Source organism: Mycothermus thermophilus (assembly GCF_041956435.1).
Source record: "Mycothermus thermophilus strain CBS 625.91 unplaced genomic scaffold VTJ04scaffold_6, whole genome shotgun sequence".
Lineage (NCBI taxonomy): Eukaryota > Fungi > Ascomycota > Sordariomycetes > Sordariales > Chaetomiaceae > Mycothermus > Mycothermus thermophilus.
Window position 1 is genome coordinate 372,732 of NW_027191432.1, and position 18,807 is coordinate 391,538.

An 18,807-nucleotide genomic window follows, 5' to 3' on the forward strand; every position below is an offset into this window, starting at 1 on the left:
GGCAATAATTGTTCACGGCGGTTGGAAGAGGAGGATGAGCAGGCAGGTAGGTATTATAGACATAATATACTAGTATCTGTTGACTTGGACTCAAAACATCCCATCAGCAACCACGATTTCCTGACACAATACTGATATCAAGCTGGATCATCATTTTCCAGGGACAGGTACTGTGTGTATTGCCTCGCGAAACCCAAGTGCAAGGAATCAGGGCAACCTGGAAGTTGGGTATCAAACTCCACGTGGATTCATTCATTTCTATGGTGATCTCGTCCCAGACTCCAAACGCCAAAACACACCTCTCTCTAACTAAACATTACACAAATCTTCCCTTGCAGACAACCTACACCAACTAATGCCAACCAACCATTCCCATGCCATCATACCATCATATGCTCCAATTAAAAGGGAGATAAAAAGTGCCCATGCCCTCCTCTCTCCCCATGCTCTCATGCTCCCTCCCAAATCTAATCTGTGCCCAACCACCATCACCACACCAAAACCCTGCCATGAGACCAAACCATGCAACCACGCCCACCCGCTGTTCGCCACTTTCTATGCTGAAGCGATCAACCGAACCCAATGCAAATAATCAAAAACAAAGGAAAGGACAGTTGCCCGTCAAGGGCGGACCGGACTGTTTGCGTCCGAAACCAAAGCCTTTGGTTCGAAGAGAGATTAACCCTCTTTCAAAGCCTCCCCCTCCTCCTCGGATCCTGCGCCTCCGCCCTCCTCATATCCCTCATCTCCTTCGTCCCCAAACTCCCCAACCCGCCTTCACTCCTCCTCTCCCACCCGCCGAGCCTTACAACCATACACGTCGCGTTATCCCCATCCCCTGACACCTCGGTCGCATACTCCACCACCTTCCTCGCTCCTTCCTCCGGGGTGGCCGCCTCCTTGATGATGTCCACCACCTCCTGGTCCGACAGCGTGCCACTCACCCCATCCGACAGGAGCACCAAAAACGAATACTGCGCGGGTCCCATCTGCACGCGCTCCACGTCCGGCTCGGCCGACACCCCGACGCGCTTGCTGAGCATGTCGCCGAAGGAGCGACTATTGGCCAAGCCCTGGAACCGCTCCTCGCCAAACGAGTCGGTGACCACGCTGTCCGTGATCCAGCGGCGCAGGCGCCGCGACTCGGTCGGGTGCGAGGGGCGGTGGTTGGCCGTCAGCGCGATGGGCCGTCCGGAGGCCGTCTCGCAGAGCAGCACGCGCGTGTCGCCGACGTGCGCGACCGCAAGGGTCGCGTGGGCGGCCGGGTGCCAATAGGGGGCCGGGGTCGGGGTGGAGATGAGCGCGATGGAGGCGGTCGAGCCGCCTTTGAAGCGCGTCGGGCCGCCGATGGTGTGGTGGCCCGACGGCGGGAGGTGCGGGGAGCCGAGGATTTCGTCGCGGTTGAGGGGGTTGTCGGAAACGAAGGGGTCGTCCGGGTCGGGTTTGCGGGCTTGGGCGGTGACGAAGTCCAGGTCGGCGCGGAGGAAGGCGTAGGTGAGGACGGATTCGAGCGTGGCTGGGGCTTGCTCGGGAGGAGGCTGATCTGGAGGTGTGCTCGAGGATCCCCGCCGAGCCGAAACATGAAAGTAGTTGGGACGGAAGCGGCGGAAGTACCCGCCGATAGTGTTCTTGTACTCGTCCAAAAGCTCGGATTCAAGTTGGACAGCATCATGAGGATCAGGACCAGGGGTCTGGCCGGCTTCTTGACCAGACTGATCACCGGCGCTGGGCTGGCCAGGCCAATCGGGGTTATTCTTCTTCAGGCTACTCTTGAGCCCAAACTTGGCAGCAGCCTCCTCGATGTATCCATGCAACTCATCGCGGAGAAAGTCGCTGCACTCGCTCCCACCATGGCCGTCAAAGACGGCAAAGTAGAAGACCTGAGGGTCGCCGAGGGAGTTGTCAGCACATGTGCCTTCACCGGCGGTAGAGGCGGTCTGGTGGCGAACCACACTGACCGGTACTCGCTTTGCGAACGCGGGAATCCTGATGGTGCCGGCCTGGTTGGCGTCCTCGTTGCGAGGCCGTTGACCTCGAGAAACGGAGACGCCGAAATGGTGCTTGGCGCTCCGCAAAGGGATGCGCACGACGGTGAGGTCCCGCGCGGGCATGTTGGGTGGCCGTGCCGGGACGGTGTCGGGTCTCGTGCCCGGGGTAAGAGGGGTCGAGGCAGACCGGGGTAGGTTATGGCTGGGACCGGCCATCCCCCTCGAGTCAGGATGCATCGAAGAGGAGGGGAGATGTGTGATAAAGTAAGGGTGGAATGCCCGGCGGGAGTTGATGGTGTTCAAGAGCCGCGCACGGGACCTGGCGGCCATGGCGGTAGATGAAAAGGGTCGAGACATGTTGTGATGGATGAGGGTTGCGATGTAGCCCATGAAAGTGTCGAGGAGATGGTTCGGGTTGCTGGCTGAGGCAGCTTGAGTGCGGGGTATGCCTCGACGGCGTATGGGACGCATGGCTGAATTTATGTGCTGGAATTGGTTCGACCTTCAGGCTGAGGCTTTCCGGCTTGCTCTTCTCAGTGGTCCAAGGGGAGGATGCCAGAGTGGCTGCAGTAAGTATGCCCTAGAGGAGGACAGAGAGTGGCACAGGAGAACCGCTAGGCCGTTGATTGCATCGCACGGCCATGACAGACAGAGCCACAGGTGAACAGGCCGGTCTGTGGCTCTGTGGCCGACGAGGACTTGGGCAGCCCAAAACGTTGGGGGGACGAGGCGTGCTGCTGGCTGATGAGGTGTTGATGTCGTCGAGATGAGGCTGAGCAGATGTTTCTTGGCACAATCGCGTTCCCTGAATTTTAGTGGGGGGCCGATAACGATAGCAGGGGCCCATGCCTGGCTTGGCATGCATCCCTGCACCGAGTTCCCCAAAACGGAAGGATGATGGAGATGGAATCTGGAACTTGCCGTCCGCCGTCAGCCCAACACCATGACAAACATAAGAAGTACAACACTGAGGCGAGGAACCTGGAAATGAGGAAAAAAAGTGTTTCTCTGGGACAATCCTATCCCTGGGCTACCTTCTCTCTGTTTATTCTGTTCTATTTTTTTTTCTTTTCTTCCCCCTTAAGCACCCGCATCATCTTCCTCTCTCTCCACGGGATCTCTCTTGTTCCCTTTTACATATTTGGTCCCTTTTCCCCCTAACCACTCTTCCCACTTCTCCCCTTGCTCCCAGTCCTCGACGGTGAATACTGCTCGCACTTTAGCTAAATATCTGGAGCGTGAAGTCTCGTCGGTAGTACTTGAGCTTAGCTGTAAACGTCTGTCGGAATGGATTGACATCATTCAACGGTCAGGCAAGCAAGATGTAAATGGTTGACCTCGCCCTCCAAGTTGGTAGGGTAGGTAATCCGGTGAGTTTTCTTCTACTTAGGCTCGTACTTCCATTCAAGCAAACAATGTCAGCGGTGATCGTGAGACTCCTCCCGGTTGGCGTGGAAGTGGTGTCGTGTGCGGTCTTATCCCCCGTCTTCTCGACGCCAAATATCACACTCCCTCACTTACATGAGTACCTGGGCCTAGGCTATGATAACATTCCCCATGCCTAACATCATTGCCTCGCTCACTCAAGGCGAGCATGACGTGTGTCCTTGGGTGATTTCCGATCTAGGTAGAGACAATCATCAATGGTGAATAATCCGACATCACCCTGAGGAGCTTCGGAAATCCTCCATCACGGTGTTCCCACGACAGAGGTGAGTGCTCATGGCATGTCATATCCCAAACAACGGCATTGCACAATGCTCTCAACCAAATCAACATTAACCTCCCATCATCACCAGGGATGTCATTACTGTCCAATCTCAATCTCCCACAATATGAGCGCATCTCAATGATACATTCGTATTACCTCCCCGAGTCTATTATTTCTCCAAAGCACCTCACAACACAAGACAAAACAACACAACACAAACATCAATCGAAACCGAATCCATTCCATTTTTTGTCCAATCCAAAAGATTCTCTCCGACAGCCCAACCACCCACCCACCCATCCATCCATCCGCAAGAATGCATCCCATCAAACCCTGTCTCTGACTGATGCTACCTCCGCCCGCCCTGACCACCCTATCGACCACCCATCTGTCCGCCATCCTTCAAACGCCTAGATAACTAAAAGGTGTACGAGTAATAGTGTAGTAGTAGATAAGTACTCAGCAGAGTAAATAATAAGGCCAGGGGAAAACTGGCCCATCCGCCATCCATTCCCCCAATAGGTGTTGTGCCCCTTCTCCAATGATGCAACCCGTCCTTCCATCCATCCATCCATCCATCCATCCACCCATCCGAGAGACCAAGATAAATAAAAATCAAATACTGTAGAAAGACAAGGCGAGGAGAAGAGGAAAAGAAATCAACAAGCCAACAAGACAAGCCAACCCAACCAAGCCCTACCCCTCCCTTCTAGCGTCCATCTTCCAAACCAACAGGTACCCCATCATTAACGTACACTCCGCACAAACTCTCCGGGTTGGCATGTGTTGTGTTTCCCCCTTGCGTCAAGAGAAAAGAAACCGCCAGTCACCAGAAGTCAAGCTGCCCAACCCAACCCCCCATTCATCACGCCCCACAAACTACCCCTTTTCATTTGGAAGAAATGGAAAAAGAAGCAAGCTTACGCCGTCTTCCTCTTCCTCGGCAATCCCTGCGCCCTCCTCATCTTGACGTCGCCCTCGGCCAACCACTTGCTGGCCTTGACCAGCTGCACCACATTGATGATCTGCTTGAGGGCCATCACAGGGAAGCTGACGCCCGCCAGCACCCAGGGCCAGAAGCTATCCATCTTGTTGGCGCGGGCGAGCTCGAGGGCGGCGGCGCTGTGCGGGTTGGGGAACAGGTGGCGCAGCAGCGAGCTGTTGACTTCCTGGCGGCCGTGGATGACGGCCTGGGCGGCGTTGGGGTCGGCGGACTGGAGGAGGGACGGGGAAAGGAGCGGGGAGGAGAAGGAGAGCAGGTAGAGGGCGATGAAGAAGGCTTCGTTGAGGGCGCAGGCAACGAAGAGGACGGTCTGTGGAGAGAAAGAGGGATGGTTAGCGGGGTAGGGGGGTAGGGGGTAGGGAGGAAGAGAGACCAAGGGGCATACCTTGTTGGTGTAGTACAGCGACAGAATCCGACTGCGCGACTTGTCGACATTCTTATGGCTCTGCTCGGTCCCACCCATGGCCAGCGTGGCGTACATGTGCATGTAGTGGCTCGAGAAGTCGAGGGCGATCAGGCCCTGGAAGAGGATGGCCCAGCGGGGGAAGGCCGACGACAGGAAGACCAGCAGGCACGATGTGGTGCAGCGGTCCGTGACCATGTCCAGCACGGCGCCGAAGCGCGTCGACTGCTCGAAGTGGCGCGCGGCATAGCCGTCCAACGCATCTAGCAGGCACGAGACGCTGTACAGGAGCGAGCAGGTGCGCGGGTGCAGCGGCATGTAATAGAGCGAGGCAATGGCGAGGATGATGCGCGAGTAGCCTGGCGGGTAAAGGAGAGAGCATCAGCTATGGCTGCCCAAAATTGCGCTGCGATGCGCCCGTCTGGGGCGCCGAACAGTGAAGCATACCGATGATGTTGGGCCAGAGCAGGAAAATGTTCTCATGTGGGATGTCATCCCCTGAATCCTTGGCTGGGGCGACAGCGGCACCGTTGGTGGTGTTGGCACCCTGGCTGACGACGTCACCGTCGTTCCCCTGACGGCGGCTCTTCTTTTCTGCAGCCATGACGTTGCGCGGGTATCTGTCTGTCGAAAGTTGAGGATGGAACTCTGTTCCTGGTGAGGAAGAGGTTGCACAGGAGGTTGAAGAAGTCAAGCTGTCGACGATGGCCCGATAAACGATAATTCAACAGCTGATCCGAGGAATCCGGAGCTTTGAGACAAGATTTAGCTTTTTTCGGGGAGAGACAGGGGTTGTTGGACTCGGATTGGGCTGCGACAAGGTGTGGCTGTGGCGGCGATTTGACGATCTAGCAATTTAGCGACGGGGAGTTGTTGTTCGCTTTCGTCGTTGAGGACGGGACAAGAAGAGGAGGAGGGCGTTGACGAGGCCTCACGAGATACCGAGTATGCGAGAGATACGGGAACAGAGAGACAGAGAGATAAACGGAGGGATGCCGAGCTTAGAGATTAGGTGCGGCGGGACTGGCACTTGGGGGTTGGTTGGACAAGCAAGGCGACGCGATGCTGGATGACGGAGTTCCTGCCCTTAGGGACCTGAGGTGTGGGCCCGGAAATTTCGGGGACCCACTCTCGGCCGCTTCCCAAGCACCGCAACGCTGATGGAGGCCGCTCCCATTGCCTTGGGACGCCAATTTCATCCACTTTCATGAGAACCAACAACCACCGGGATTAGACAAGAGCCGTTCAGCTTTGAGCGTGCTTTTCGCAAATGAGTACACACTCCGTACTGTGCAAGGCAAATACCAGAGAAGCCCAGCATCAACATGACTAAAGCACATCTGCCAGTTTGACATGACTTCGGGCTGCATAGACAGGGATCTACTTGCTTCAACAATTTGTTGTCGTGAATGAAAGAGAGATTGCGAAAGCGATGTGGATGGCGGCAAATTGCTGTCTTGTCCTGACAGCTTCATGTCGCCACATTCATTCTGACCCGGCCGCTCGGGTCCAATCCTGAACTGTCAACACACGGAGGATTCTAGAGGTGAGTAAGTAAGTACCTCTTTGGGTTTCCGGCAGTTACCTACCCCGGACTCGGCCCGGCATCTCGGACCAGCCACACGGACGGGCACCGGCGCTATCCCGGAACAGAACGGCCTAGACCCCGGAGGGCATGGGGAAGCAGCAGCAGGAAGGATCCGAAACCGAGAAGTTGGATATGTTGTCCTCAACACCTAGGTCAGATCGACAGGTCCGGGTTTGTTGATCGGGCTGCCTGTCTTGCTCGCAAGGCAAGAATTATTTGTCATTGAAATAGTCGATCATGTGGCGACTCATCCGAAAGGGCAGCACGGTGAGGGCTGAGCGGAAGATTCACCTGGGCTCCTGAGACTCAATGACTTGATAAGGTCTGTGCTTGTTACCATTGTACCTCCTGTCTGGTCCTGACTGGCGACAGCACATCAGTCCTGCCCCGCTCGGATCTGGCTCCGGACATGTCAGACAAATCAGAAGGCATGCGGTGTAAGAGGAGGCTGGTGGTGGATGTTCCGGTAGCATCCAGAGCCAGGATCTATGTATCTCGACCGAGTATTGTGATGCGCTGGAAGCGATATGTTGTGCGTGTCGCGAGACCCCCTGGCCCTGATATCACATTGGCGATTTTATGACATTCGTATGTCGCTTCAGCATTGCCGTCACCAACCGCTGCGGTTGGCTGTCGTTCAAGCCATCATGTCGCAGCAGGCCGCGCATCACATCCGGAAGCGACGATCAGCCGCGCGTAGCACGCAGTCGTTGGTGCTGGTGGGATTGGTCCTGCAGCTCGAAAGGAATGTTGCTGCTGTTGTTTTGGTGGGGGGTGTTTGTTGCTTTTTTGTGTTGTTGTCGTCGCGTCGTCAAAAGACTCGACCAGCTCGTGCATCCAGTTGTGTAAGTAGTCCCTTCACTACTCGTACTCCAAACTTCGAGGGCACATCGGCCTAGGCTCGAGAGAAGCGGAAAGAATGCCTGCTAGCTCTTCCATCGACAGCCCTCTGCGCTAGCTTTGCAGCGGTTGTCTACTGCCGGCAGCCAGACAGGTGGCAGAGTCAAGTTCACTTGCTGACCGACGGCAAAGTCCGCTTTTGCATCCCGCCAAATCAAGCCCCACGTCGCTGATGATCAAGGGCTCTCGGAAGCGGCTCTTGGGGCTGGTCGACAACCCCTGGCGCGGGCGCCCGAGGACGCGGCACAAGGCTGCAAGTCCGGCAGAAGTGGGCGTGGCTGGCGTCGAGGTTGATGGGGGTTACTCCGTACTCCGTACCAGCTAAAGGAACTGTAAGTACATCCGAGAAATGATGAATTGGTTCAGACCACGGAACTGCTTGGTGCCAAAACATGGACCAGATAATTTTCCCAATGGAGAGCGTCAGAGAGATGAAGCAAAATGTGATTGATATTCTCCGTTGTGTTGATGGTGGATGAAAGTGGTGGAAGTGAAATGTCCACTTTGTTGACCTGTCTTGTGTCCCGTCCTTCCCAGGATTTCCGAATTCTAGCTGACCCCTGCTCGGACTCTTGCTCCATTGGGAACTCGGCTCAAGTCCCGGCTGCATCGCATCGTCCCATTCTTCTCGGGACCCGGACCCCTGAAAGGCTCCCGCGGGCAGAGGGTGGCCTCTGGGCTGTGTTGTGGGTGTGCCTCTGGCCTTGTGTTGTGTTGTGCAAGGCGAGAGTCTGTGCTTTCGAGGATAGCTACACTACTCCATACTACTCCGTACTAACCACGGAAATCAGCCGGAGGGTTGGTTAGTTAGGGGAAAATCAGAACTGGGACTTGGAGATGGGCCGGAATTGATTAAAATACGGTACCTACGGAGTGTTGGGGAAGGGAATTAAGAGTCTCCTCCTCCTCCTCCTCCTTTTCCAATCCACTGGCCAACATATCCAATTTTTCCACTACGCCGAAGGGATTCATTCACATTCACTTTTTCTGCTTCCCACCTCCACTGACCTCCGCCCGTCCTGCGTGTGAGTGAGTAGCCGGGACAACCTGGAACGAGTTCTCGGCTCCAACCCCTTGCATCGAGACCGGCCTCGTCCCGAAAGTACGTGTGCCTCCACCTTTTTTGCTGCGGGGTCCAACCTTGTCAAACTTCGCATCCACCGCTCCCACCGTCGCCGGACAAGTGACCACGGAGCTCCACGCTCCCTTTTTTTCTGTTCCTTCTCGGTGTCTCGTGATAATTTCTGGGGGATCATTGACCTTCTTTGCCTCGTCGCGTCGCATTGTTGCTACAGGTGCCTGCTTGCTGTGTGTCTTGGTCCGCTCTCAGCTCGAGACAACAACGGCGCCGGCTCCTCCTCAACCCCTCGCAACATCAACAACACCCCTTTCTTTCTTTTCCCTCCTCCCCGCCCTGCACACCTGGTCCGGGAATCCGACGCCACAGTTGCAACACCTCTCTCCGTGGCGTTGATAGCCGCCAGCTCATCATCATCATTTTCGGGCACGCCTGCATTGTCCCCCGGCGTCGCATCCAACCTGCCGGTAAATACCGGTCGCCACACAACCTAGGGGCTCGTCACAAACGAACGAAGCAACCGGAAGCTACCCTCCCTCTCTCCATCTCGAGCCCACCTGTATAAAACTCCTCCGCGACCTCTCTCTCAACCTCCACGTCCCTACTGTCCGCTTCCCTTCTCCGAATCCACACACCTGCATCCTCCCTCTCGCCGACAGCCAACATGACATCTAAACATCCTACCCTCACCCAGCCCTTCGCCGAGCGGGCGAAGACGGCCACCCACCCCTTAACGCGCTATCTCTTCCGCCTCATGGACCTCAAGGCCTCCAACCTCTGTCTCAGCGCCGACGTCACCACCGCCCGGGAACTGCTCGCCCTGGCCGACAAGGTCGGCCCATCCATTGTGGTCCTCAAGACACACTACGACCTCATCTCCGGGTGGGACTACAACCCTCAGACGGGCACCGGCGCCAAGCTCGCCGCCCTCGCCCGCAAGCACGGCTTCCTCATCTTCGAGGACCGCAAGTTCGTCGACATCGGCAAGACCGTCCAGATGCAGTACACGGCCGGCACCGCGCGCATAATAGACTGGGCGCACATCACCAACGCCAACATCGACGCCGGCAAGGACATGGTGCGCGCCATGGCCGAGGCCGCCGCCAAGTGGAAGGAACGGATTCATTACGAGGTCAAGACCTCCGTCACTGTCGGCACGCCCGTGTCGGATCAGTTCGACGACGACGTGGATCCGGCAGTGACCATGCAGGTGGACGGGACGGCACCAACGGGACAGCAGCAGCAACAGCAAGCGCCGCCGAAACGTCCCTCGGACGCCTCCGCGAGGCTCGAGCCCAGGGATTACGACAGCCGAGACGCCGACGGCCGGAAAGGGAGCATCGTTTCCATCACGACCGTGACGCAATCCTTCGAGCCCGCCGACTCGCCCCGCCTGTCCAAGACCCAGGACCAGGGCGACGACACCGTGTTCCCGGGCATCGAGGAACCCCCCGCCGACCGCGGCCTGCTGCTGCTCGCGCAGATGTCGTCCAAGGGCTGCCTCATGACCCCCGAGTACACGCAGGCTTGCGTCGAGGCCGCCCGCGAGTATCCGAACTTTGTCATGGGGTTTGTGGCGCAGCAGTCGCTCAACTCGGCGCCCGAGGATAACTTTATCCATATGACGCCGGGGTGCAAGCTGCCGCCGCCTGGAGAGGATGAGAACGGCGAGGTGCCGGGTGACGGGCTCGGGCAGCAGTATAACACCCCGGCCAAGCTGATTGGATTGTGCGGAACTGATATTGTGATTGTTGGTCGCGGCATCATTGAGGCGGGGGATCCGCCCTCGGAGGCGGAGCGGTACCGCAGGAGAGCGTGGAAGGCGTATCTGGCTCGGCTGGGCTGACATTGATTTGAGGGAGAGTTGGTTGGAATAGGGGTAGGGTTAGGGGTACAAAGTTGACTTGTTGGATGGATGATGGGAAGATGAGGAATTTGGGTTTCGTTGTTGTTATGAAATTATTCATGGGCCAACGAGGCGGTTAGGTAGTTAGGGCTTGGGGGCGTTTTTGGGAGGTGGCGCGGGAAGTAATAGGATGGGATGGAATGGGATGGGTTAAGGTATCTCTATCTACCTAGACTTCTTAGGTGCTGGCGTATCCTGGCCGGGGATCCATGGATATTGGAGGATGGTATGGATGGATGGGATGGAATAGGGTTTTGCGGCAGCGCGGTACTTATATGTGATGGACTAGGCACAAAGAAAAGGGTTTGTTCAAGGTTTTTGTCTTTTTCTGTGTCTTGGTGATGAGTGTTCTTGATGCAGGGTTTGGGGAAGCCGTCCTTAATGTGGCCCGTCTCGCTACTTCTGCAGCGACTTCAGTCGAAAATAAGCGGAAGGAAGATGTGAAAGCAGGTAAGTAAACAAGGCCGCTGCTGCGGTAGCCATCGTGGTGGTAGGCTGATAATTCCAGTATTCCTCAAAGCCCGAGTTTTCATCACCCCTAGTCTAGCGAGACAACCATCAACCACCCGACCAAACCCAGGGTCTGAAGGAGCATCATGACGTTCAAATACATGACCATCACATGCACTTACGACCTCTGTGCCTTCTTTGCCCCAGGGTTTCTACGCCATCAGCCCGGTCAGGTCATCTGGGATGTTCAGGCAGTTGGCGGCGATAACGAATATTACCCAAATTGGGTTCGGTCTGGTAGGCTTGTCTTATTTCTTGTTTGAAGACCACATCTTCAGCCTCCTTGGTGGCGCTGTATCAGTGATTCTCTATTCTTGGTTGAGTACGCCTCCGTCAAATGAACGTGATCGCCCACCCCTCCAGGTACCAACAACCGTACCGGTATCGCCTCTTGGATGGGACAATGCCGAGGCAAAAAACTTCTTCTGCCCGCATTTGTGATCTGCCTGGGCAAGGCTGGCTGTGGCTGGTTGTGGCCATATTCAACTCCGATGGTGTTAGCCTGAGCCTCAGCTGCAACTCGAGCTCTCACTTATTGGATGCGGTGAGTTGATAACACGCATGCATAGAACCACCACAGCTGTGCCATGACCTGATGTCGCTCAGAAAGGTGAAGATGTTTTTCATAAACAGCTCAAGGCTCGGGGCAGTGATCCGTATCACACAATTGAAAATGCTGGTCAGTTTATGGGATACTTGTGCATGGGCTCAAACCCAAAAGGCATCTCGTCGCCCGCTTGGACATACCTAAGGTGCGGAATGTTTGGATATCCCAGTGTCTGAGAAACCTCCTCTTCGCGAACCACGAACAGCTTCGCTGATACGTCTCGGAGACAAGTTGCAAGAGCTTTCTAGCTCCTCTCCTCATGGTTTGAGAGACCGTATTCCTCCATGCCCAGCCACACAGCTTTCGCATCGACAGCATGCAGACATTCATCGTATCTGTGTCGCCTCACCACTTCACAAGATGGCCGAACTTTTAAGCCTCCCCTCCGCAGTTATCACTCTCGTTGACTTCTCCGCCAAGTTGGGCGGTGGGTTGTACACCGTGATAAAATGCTTGAAACATGCACCAGAGATACTCGAAGACCTATCAACGGAGACGCAGTCACTCAGGGCTGTGTTAGATGACTTGAGGAAAAGAATCCCTCCACCCGCAGAAACGGAACCCACCGGTCAACGCAGCGAGGAGGGTCTTCTCAACATCCCAGCAGATGACGAGTCAATGTTGAGAAGCGAGCTTCGCAAGGCCCAGGAGGTCATGGACCAACTGGGCACTCTCATAGAGAAGATCCTCTCGCAAAATGTCACCAGAGAGCGGGTTGAGTGGCTTTTGAAGAAAGACCGGGCAGGAGAGTTGAAGCGTCAACTCGCGGAGGCGAACACCCGGATTCAGGCGTTACTCAGCGCGTCGAACTAGTATGTGCTCATCACGTAGTCAGAGGGTATTTATTTCATACTAACATCGATGCCAGTTCAATGGTAAAGGGGGTCCGTCATGAGACTCGTGAGTTGAGGCTCGAGATGCGACAAGGACAAGATTCTATCACCAGTTGTATCGAAGCAAACCACCAAGCCACGCACACAATCATTCGACAGACAGCTATCCAAACGGAAAGCCGTATTTTGGCAGACCTGCGAGATATCCAACAGTTGATGTTCGAGCATCGCCGTGAGCTGCGGGAAAGTTTGTCGACGATCCGCAGTATCAACACAGAGGCCAACAGGAAGCTCAGCGAATTAATGAGCTTCATGGCCCAGCATCCCCAAGAGACGATGATCCTGTTGGAGGGCATTGCCTCCCGGCTTCAATCCCAGGCTACTAGCCATCGAATATCTACGCATAGTTCCGAAACCACCATTGCTGTTCCTCCCTGCAGTCAGATCCAGGGATACCATTCTCAAGCACATGCTCCTCGGTTGCCTTCCGCCACAGCCAAATATAGTTTCTTCCTAAGTCTTGGAAGATGGAACTCCTGTGGCTTCGACTGCCCTTGCGCATGCCACATCCGACCGCATAGCAAGAAATCGTGGCGGTTCCCTGGCTTCACCCGAAGAAGCTTGGGGTCTTTCTCTGTCAGCTATTACACAGGATCTTCTGCATCACACGCCTGCAATACTGAGAACTGCGCAAAATACCGGCGCACTCGACTCGCATTCAATTTCGCCTTTCTCCGCTACGTTATCCGTGGAGTCGCGGAGGTGTCGGTGGCTGGGCCACTGGCTCTGGGGCTGGTCGCATACCGGAGGATTAAGAACGTAGCAGACCCGGATAACATTTTATGGGCAGCCAGTGTAGGAGATGTTGAGACTGTCCGAAGGATTCTACAAGATAATAGGTCGGCTTTACTTGACCTTGACTTTAAAAATGGCGAATCTGCGGTTCACAGAGCTCTAATGTTGAACACTTCGTGGGCAACTAAAGCCGAGCTTGTTCAAATGCTCCTTCACGCCGGTGCAGATCCCGACCTCCCTGATGACAGGGGCATTACCATCCGCTGCGTTCTTGCTATCTTCCAACTCACCATTCGTAAGGACGAGCAGTTCCAACAATTTCAACACAGCATTGGAAATTTGCTCCCCTGCCAGGCAGGAATTGAGAGTCTAGAATTAACATTCCTCCATGAGATTGTTTTGGGTCTTTGCAACGCCGATCTCGCTCAGGTACTTCAGAGCAAGGACCCTAGAATCACATCCCTTCTCAATGAAACAGATGCCATGGGTGAGTTCCCTTAATTACTTTGAATGCTCTTCTTGGAGTTTGTTAACATAAGGAATGTCGCAGGCCGTACTCCCCTTATGTTTGCCGCATGTTTCGACGAAGAGGAGCTTGTTCGAACTCTCCTCAACGCGGGGGCTGATATCAACATCAAAGACAACTCCGGAACAACAGCTTTGGGTTTCACCAACTCCGTCAGGGTCCTTGATCTACTCGCGAAGGCTGGCGCCAAATTAGACATCCATGATGTTGACTACAATTTTGTAAGATTGGCTGCCAAAATCGACGAGGCAGGTATACTGCGACAGTTGCTGCCACCAGGGACTGAGCTCACGCAGCTGATACGCGATGGCACACTTCCAAACGTCCACGTTGCTGCCATGTACGATGATGCGGATATAATCAAGTTCCTCCACGACTCTGGAGCCAACATCGACGTCACATATGGGCAAACGCCTCTGATGATAGCTATCACCTGCCGATCCCATGAGGCGCTAGAAACGCTCCTCGAATTGAATGCCAACCACCTGCTTCAAGACAATATCGGCTGGAACTTTCTTAACTATGCAGCTGCTTTTGGCGATGTTACCACTTACAATCTTCTCGCAAGCTTCGAACTGGACATCTCGTCTTGGACGCTCACGGTTATCGCTTCTGAGCTTGTTTGGTCTTGTATGACGTTTGAGGAACGGAAATATGTCTCTGAGGAGCTGACCGAGGCCTTTACAAGGTTTCTCTCCTCTTTAAAGACGGGCTGGAATGAGGAAGAGAAGACGGTTGCCAATAGGGTGATGGAGTTGATGGGCAAAGTCCTTGAAAATGAGGAATGGAAAGATTGTGTGAGGTTGGGAGACCTGGTAGATAGAGTTTGGGAGGACGAAGGCTTGGATGGTGTTCAAGAGTTGCTGACTTTGCGGAAGAGGGAATGGGCAAATGTAGGCAAGGGGGGTTGTCGAAAGCTGTTGGACTTGATGTGGGAGGTGCAACAGGAGAGGGATAGGCTGAAGGAGAACGACGATGGCATTGGGTCTGACGAGGAAGATAACGAAGATGACGAGTATGAGGAAGAGAGCGAGAACGACGAAGACGACGATGTCGAGTACGATGAGGACAATAAGAAGGAGCGGTGTGGCAATCAAAGGCTCAGCGGAGCCGAGGCCAGTCAAGGCATCTCCAGGGAGATGAGCATGAGCACAGAGCCGGGGAGGGTCGAAAATCCATGAGTGAGGGACAACCAAGTTCGCTCATTATTCGAGTTCAGAGACGGCAGGTTATACAGACCATCCAAAGTCTCCAAACTTGGCTATTGTTTCTCCATATGAAGTACTCTGCACCTTAGATTTACTGTGATGTGCATGCCTGGTTATGGTATCTTTTGACACAAGGCTAATACAAATTTTGAGTCTACAAAATCTAATATACTACCTAAGTACCTAGACACCAAGAACGTCAGGATTTAAACAAAACCCACGTTACAAACAGTCTGACGTGATATGACCTATCACGGCCAAAACCTCGCCACCATGCTGGAATCAACCTGGAACAAAACGTCCCGCCCTGAACATTGGGCGAGAACGCGAAGTCAATAGCTGATTGGGGGGATATTGAGATATATTAGTCAAATACCCATTGGGCTAAAGATGGTTTGGTTGTGAGGACAACATTGTGTGAGTTGACGGCTTTGTATGTGAATGCGTAACCCCGAATCCTGAAGCTCGCTAGCAAGATCAAATCTGTCCTGCCCGCCACTCTGCTAGGGCAGAGAGAAAAGCGGCTTCAGGCGTTCAGGGGAGGATAATACCGAAAATCATGCAGAGTTCGAATAGGAAGCCTGCCACTCTGGAGGATTCTACCCCATGCCGTCTACAACGCATGTATTGGATCTGAGGAACTCGCCGAGTGAGGCAGAGCAAGGTCGTTGGCCTGCGGCCGTCTCGCCCGCGCCTCAAGCCCCGGCTCGGCCCGGATGGCAGGACGCCGCTCTCGGGTTACACAGGCAGATTCAAGACCTCCAGGGCCGCCTGTAAGCCCCATGTGAGGTCTCATTTGCTCCTGTCAGGCTGCTGTTGGGCTGCATGCTACGACACAGGCCCCATGCGCCAAGCCAACATGCAGTGCATCACCGCGGCTGCACAGCCTGGCCGGCGCTTAGAAAGCATGCCCAGGATGGCCTCGCCGTTGGGTTTGGAATATATTCATCCCTCCAAAGTGATGATAGTAGTAATCATGACAGGACTGGGTTTGCTTCTCGTGGCGAATACTCCTTTGCGTCCACGCTGGCTTACAAGATGGCGGAAGCCTTCGGCATCTTCACCGGGGTCGCCAGCCTCGCCGACATCGCGGTCAGGGTGGGCACCGACTTGTCCCAGATGTCCCGGGATATGAAGAACGCACCTGAAGATATCCAGGCGCTGTCGAATGAAGTCAACGACATAAGAGCTGTGCTGAAGGTGTTGGAAGAACTGAGGCTGGACAATGCAGCCGACTCGAGGATATTGTCGACCGAGGGTATCTTAAAGCAACTGGAACGCGAGCTGGCACAAGCGAAGACAGTCTTGGATGATCTCGACATGTTGGTGAAAGGCTGTCAATCGCGCAAGACCTTTGAGACTCGGTTTAAGTGGTGGCGAAAGAACAAGAACCAGGCAGATTGCCTCAGGAGACAGCTTCGAGAGGTGCGGAACAGAATCCTGGAGCTTCTTTCGGCATTTAATGGATGCTCGGTCCAGGAACTGCTGTAGGTGATCCCTCTTGAGACCACAAGACCATCTTGTTGAGCGATATTGACGGAGTTGACGACGTGAATAGTCCAGCAACTAGGAAAGTCGAACTCGAACTCTGTTCAGTGCGGATTGCAACGCAAGATGGACTCAACAATATCACCAACGGCATGGAAGATGGGCAGAGGAGAATGGATGGAATCGTACGGCAGATGGCCCGTGAGACCCAAGATCATGTGTCAGCGGGTTTCCAGGACCTCGAGGCTTCGATCTCGAGCAAGATGGCCACACAGCACGACGAATATCTTGACCGCATCTCGGAAATCCACGATACGAACGAACAGGTCAACCAAGCACTCTCTAGAGTGGAGGCTGCGGTGAACCAACAACTCGACAACAGCGACGCCATGGTGAAGCAGTTGCAGGATATCTTTGCCTGGATGCAGGAGCACGGCCCTCCTCCTCAGTCTCCTGCTCAAAACTCACGTCCTCCCGACACCACCAACACCAACCTACGAAGCGATCCAGAGAATTCCAACAGTGGTCAAGGCCCGGAATGCCTCCCTCATAAACCCCCCCTCGAGCTCAACTCCATCCTCTACCTCACTCTCGGGCGGCGGAGTTCTCAGTGCGTCCGCGGCTGTCCGTGTGCATGTCACATCAGGCCACATCAACGGTCGTGGAAACTCCCCGGTCTGGTCCGGAACGTTCTCGGCTCATTGTTCGTCGGCTATGCGGCATCCCCGACCACTCCGGTCAAGTGCAGCGTCAAAACCTGCGTGAGGGACCGGCGCACAAGGCTGACGGTCACGTACGCTTTTCCGCTGTGGTTTCTCGGCTACGTGGTCCGCGGGGTTGTTGAAAGGACGGCGGCTGGCACAATTTCTCTGGGACTCGTGCCCTGCCGCCGGGTTCCTGCGACAATGCGAGCTTCGAATATCTTGTGGGCAGCCAGCAGTGGCTCGCTTGAGGATGTCCGGGTTATTCTGAGGTCGAGCCCTGCAGTAGTGACGGATATTAGTGCTAGTGAAGGCTCCTCTGTTCTGATACATGCTCTCACGGGGTGCTGCTCGTGGGAATCAAGGCTCAGCATTGTCCAGACCCTTCTTGTCCAAGGCGCAGACCCAGACATGCCCAACGACTCTGGCGTTAGCCCCCGACTTTATATCGCCTATATCTCTATGCTACGATTGGTTCCCGAAGAGATCCGTCCGGGCATGGAACGATTGTTTCCGCTCCAGGAGACTGTTGAAAGCTTGGAACTGACGTATCTACATGAGGTAGTGCTCGGCCGCTGCAATGCTGCTCTGGAAGAGGTTCTGAAAACCCGGGATCGGGCAATCCTCTCGCAGGTTAACGAAAAGGACGCGATGGGTGTGACGCCACTGATGTATGCAGCGAAGCTTGGGAACGAGGGTCACGTCCGGGCTCTCCTTGATGCCGGCGCCGATGTAAATACGGAAAACAATTATGGCGAGACCGCCTTGTGTCTCGCCTCTGCAAACGTGCTTCATTTACTGATTGGTGCCGGCGCCGACGTGAATTCTGCTACGAAATACCACAAAGTAACACCGCTTCATCATGCTGCCGCGGCAGACGACCCGGTTGTCCTCGAACAACTCCTGTCAGCTGGCGCCAACATCGAGCAGCAAACTGCCGACGGCTCTACAGCAGTCCACTACGCTGCTCAATGCAATTCAACCCGTGCACTTACCGTCCTCCACAAGCATAACGCCAACATCAACGCCCGTGATCTTTGGGGGAAGACACCTCTAATGGTCGCCATATGTTACAACGCCCACAACGCGCTGGATACGCTTCTGTCATTGAACGCGGACTACTTGAGCTTGACCAAAAGGAAGTGGAATATTCTCTGCTACGCGGCATATTATGGTGACGTTGAGACCCTGAATATCCTGGCAAAATGCAAACTTGATATTTCCCCGTGGCGACGCATCGAGAACAAGATCGAGTACGCTGTGAAAGTATTTCACATAAGACGCCGGATCTCGCAGGAGGTTAGCGAGGCCTTTGGGAAATTCCTAGCCTCCCTGAGGAAACATTCGCAAGAAGATGACCGTGGCGATCCGGACTACTCGATCATCTTGGCAGAGAATAATGAAATGGTTGAGAGCGAGGCGGCCAAGGCTAATGGGAATGGGAATGACAAAATTCGCCGAAATAAGAAGGGAGATGATAGTGAAGAGGATGAAGATGGTGGGGAAGAAGAAGAAGAAGAAGAGAAGAAGAGAGGAGGAGGAGGAGGAGGAGGAGGAGGAGG

General features: G+C 54.7%; 11 protein-coding genes across 11 annotated transcripts; 7 read left to right on the forward strand and 4 right to left on the reverse strand.

The window, feature by feature from the left end:
• Nucleotides 1–355: 355 nt before the first annotated feature.
• VTJ04DRAFT_8535 (uncharacterized protein) lies at nucleotides 356–592 on the forward strand (the record flags this gene model as incomplete). Its single annotated transcript, XM_069366983.1, has 1 exon — nucleotides 356–592. One exon carries the CDS (start codon nucleotides 356–358, stop codon nucleotides 590–592), a length of 237 nt encoding a protein of 78 aa, XP_069215357.1.
• A 97-nt stretch (nucleotides 593–689) lies between these two features.
• Nucleotides 690–2,459, reverse strand: VTJ04DRAFT_8536 (uncharacterized protein; the record flags this gene model as incomplete). The annotated part of the gene is made up of 1 exon (XM_069366984.1): nucleotides 690–2,459. The coding sequence occupies one exon, from the start codon at nucleotides 2,457–2,459 to the stop codon at nucleotides 690–692; it is 1,770 nt and encodes a 589-aa protein (XP_069215358.1).
• A 1,658-nt stretch (nucleotides 2,460–4,117) lies between these two features.
• On the reverse strand, nucleotides 4,118–4,482 carry VTJ04DRAFT_8537 (uncharacterized protein; the record flags this gene model as incomplete). Its single annotated transcript, XM_069366985.1, has 2 exons — nucleotides 4,118–4,395; nucleotides 4,455–4,482. 2 exons carry the CDS (start codon nucleotides 4,480–4,482, stop codon nucleotides 4,118–4,120), a joined length of 306 nt encoding a protein of 101 aa, XP_069215359.1.
• Nucleotides 4,483–4,619: 137 nt separating this feature from the next.
• On the reverse strand, nucleotides 4,620–5,709 carry VTJ04DRAFT_8538 (uncharacterized protein; the record flags this gene model as incomplete). The annotated part of the gene is made up of 3 exons (XM_069366986.1): nucleotides 4,620–5,012; nucleotides 5,088–5,464; nucleotides 5,553–5,709. 3 exons carry the CDS (start codon nucleotides 5,707–5,709, stop codon nucleotides 4,620–4,622), a joined length of 927 nt encoding a protein of 308 aa, XP_069215360.1.
• A 2,056-nt stretch (nucleotides 5,710–7,765) lies between these two features.
• On the forward strand, nucleotides 7,766–9,236 carry VTJ04DRAFT_8539 (uncharacterized protein; the record flags this gene model as incomplete). Its single annotated transcript, XM_069366987.1, has 2 exons — nucleotides 7,766–7,900; nucleotides 8,889–9,236. 2 exons carry the CDS (start codon nucleotides 7,766–7,768, stop codon nucleotides 9,234–9,236), a joined length of 483 nt encoding a protein of 160 aa, XP_069215361.1.
• Nucleotides 9,237–9,335: 99 nt separating this feature from the next.
• Nucleotides 9,336–10,517, forward strand: VTJ04DRAFT_8540 (uncharacterized protein; the record flags this gene model as incomplete). Its single annotated transcript, XM_069366989.1, has 1 exon — nucleotides 9,336–10,517. One exon carries the CDS (start codon nucleotides 9,336–9,338, stop codon nucleotides 10,515–10,517), a length of 1,182 nt encoding a protein of 393 aa, XP_069215362.1.
• A 225-nt stretch (nucleotides 10,518–10,742) lies between these two features.
• On the reverse strand, nucleotides 10,743–11,522 carry VTJ04DRAFT_8541 (uncharacterized protein; the record flags this gene model as incomplete). The annotated part of the gene is made up of 4 exons (XM_069366990.1): nucleotides 10,743–10,862; nucleotides 11,210–11,239; nucleotides 11,355–11,379; nucleotides 11,467–11,522. 4 exons carry the CDS (start codon nucleotides 11,520–11,522, stop codon nucleotides 10,743–10,745), a joined length of 231 nt encoding a protein of 76 aa, XP_069215363.1.
• Nucleotides 11,523–12,312: 790 nt separating this feature from the next.
• On the forward strand, nucleotides 12,313–12,763 carry VTJ04DRAFT_8542 (uncharacterized protein; the record flags this gene model as incomplete). Its single annotated transcript, XM_069366991.1, has 3 exons — nucleotides 12,313–12,506; nucleotides 12,563–12,594; nucleotides 12,741–12,763. 3 exons carry the CDS (start codon nucleotides 12,313–12,315, stop codon nucleotides 12,761–12,763), a joined length of 249 nt encoding a protein of 82 aa, XP_069215364.1.
• A 1,423-nt stretch (nucleotides 12,764–14,186) lies between these two features.
• On the forward strand, nucleotides 14,187–15,029 carry VTJ04DRAFT_8543 (uncharacterized protein; the record flags this gene model as incomplete). Its single annotated transcript, XM_069366992.1, has 1 exon — nucleotides 14,187–15,029. One exon carries the CDS (start codon nucleotides 14,187–14,189, stop codon nucleotides 15,027–15,029), a length of 843 nt encoding a protein of 280 aa, XP_069215365.1.
• Nucleotides 15,030–16,094: 1,065 nt separating this feature from the next.
• On the forward strand, nucleotides 16,095–16,547 carry VTJ04DRAFT_8544 (uncharacterized protein; the record flags this gene model as incomplete). The annotated part of the gene is made up of 1 exon (XM_069366993.1): nucleotides 16,095–16,547. The coding sequence occupies one exon, from the start codon at nucleotides 16,095–16,097 to the stop codon at nucleotides 16,545–16,547; it is 453 nt and encodes a 150-aa protein (XP_069215366.1).
• Nucleotides 16,548–16,807: 260 nt separating this feature from the next.
• On the forward strand, nucleotides 16,808–18,743 carry VTJ04DRAFT_8545 (uncharacterized protein; the record flags this gene model as incomplete). The annotated part of the gene is made up of 1 exon (XM_069366994.1): nucleotides 16,808–18,743. A coding segment is annotated over one exon (1,936 nt), but the record flags the coding sequence as incomplete, so codon positions are not given.
• Between the last annotated feature and the right edge of the window lie 64 nt (nucleotides 18,744–18,807).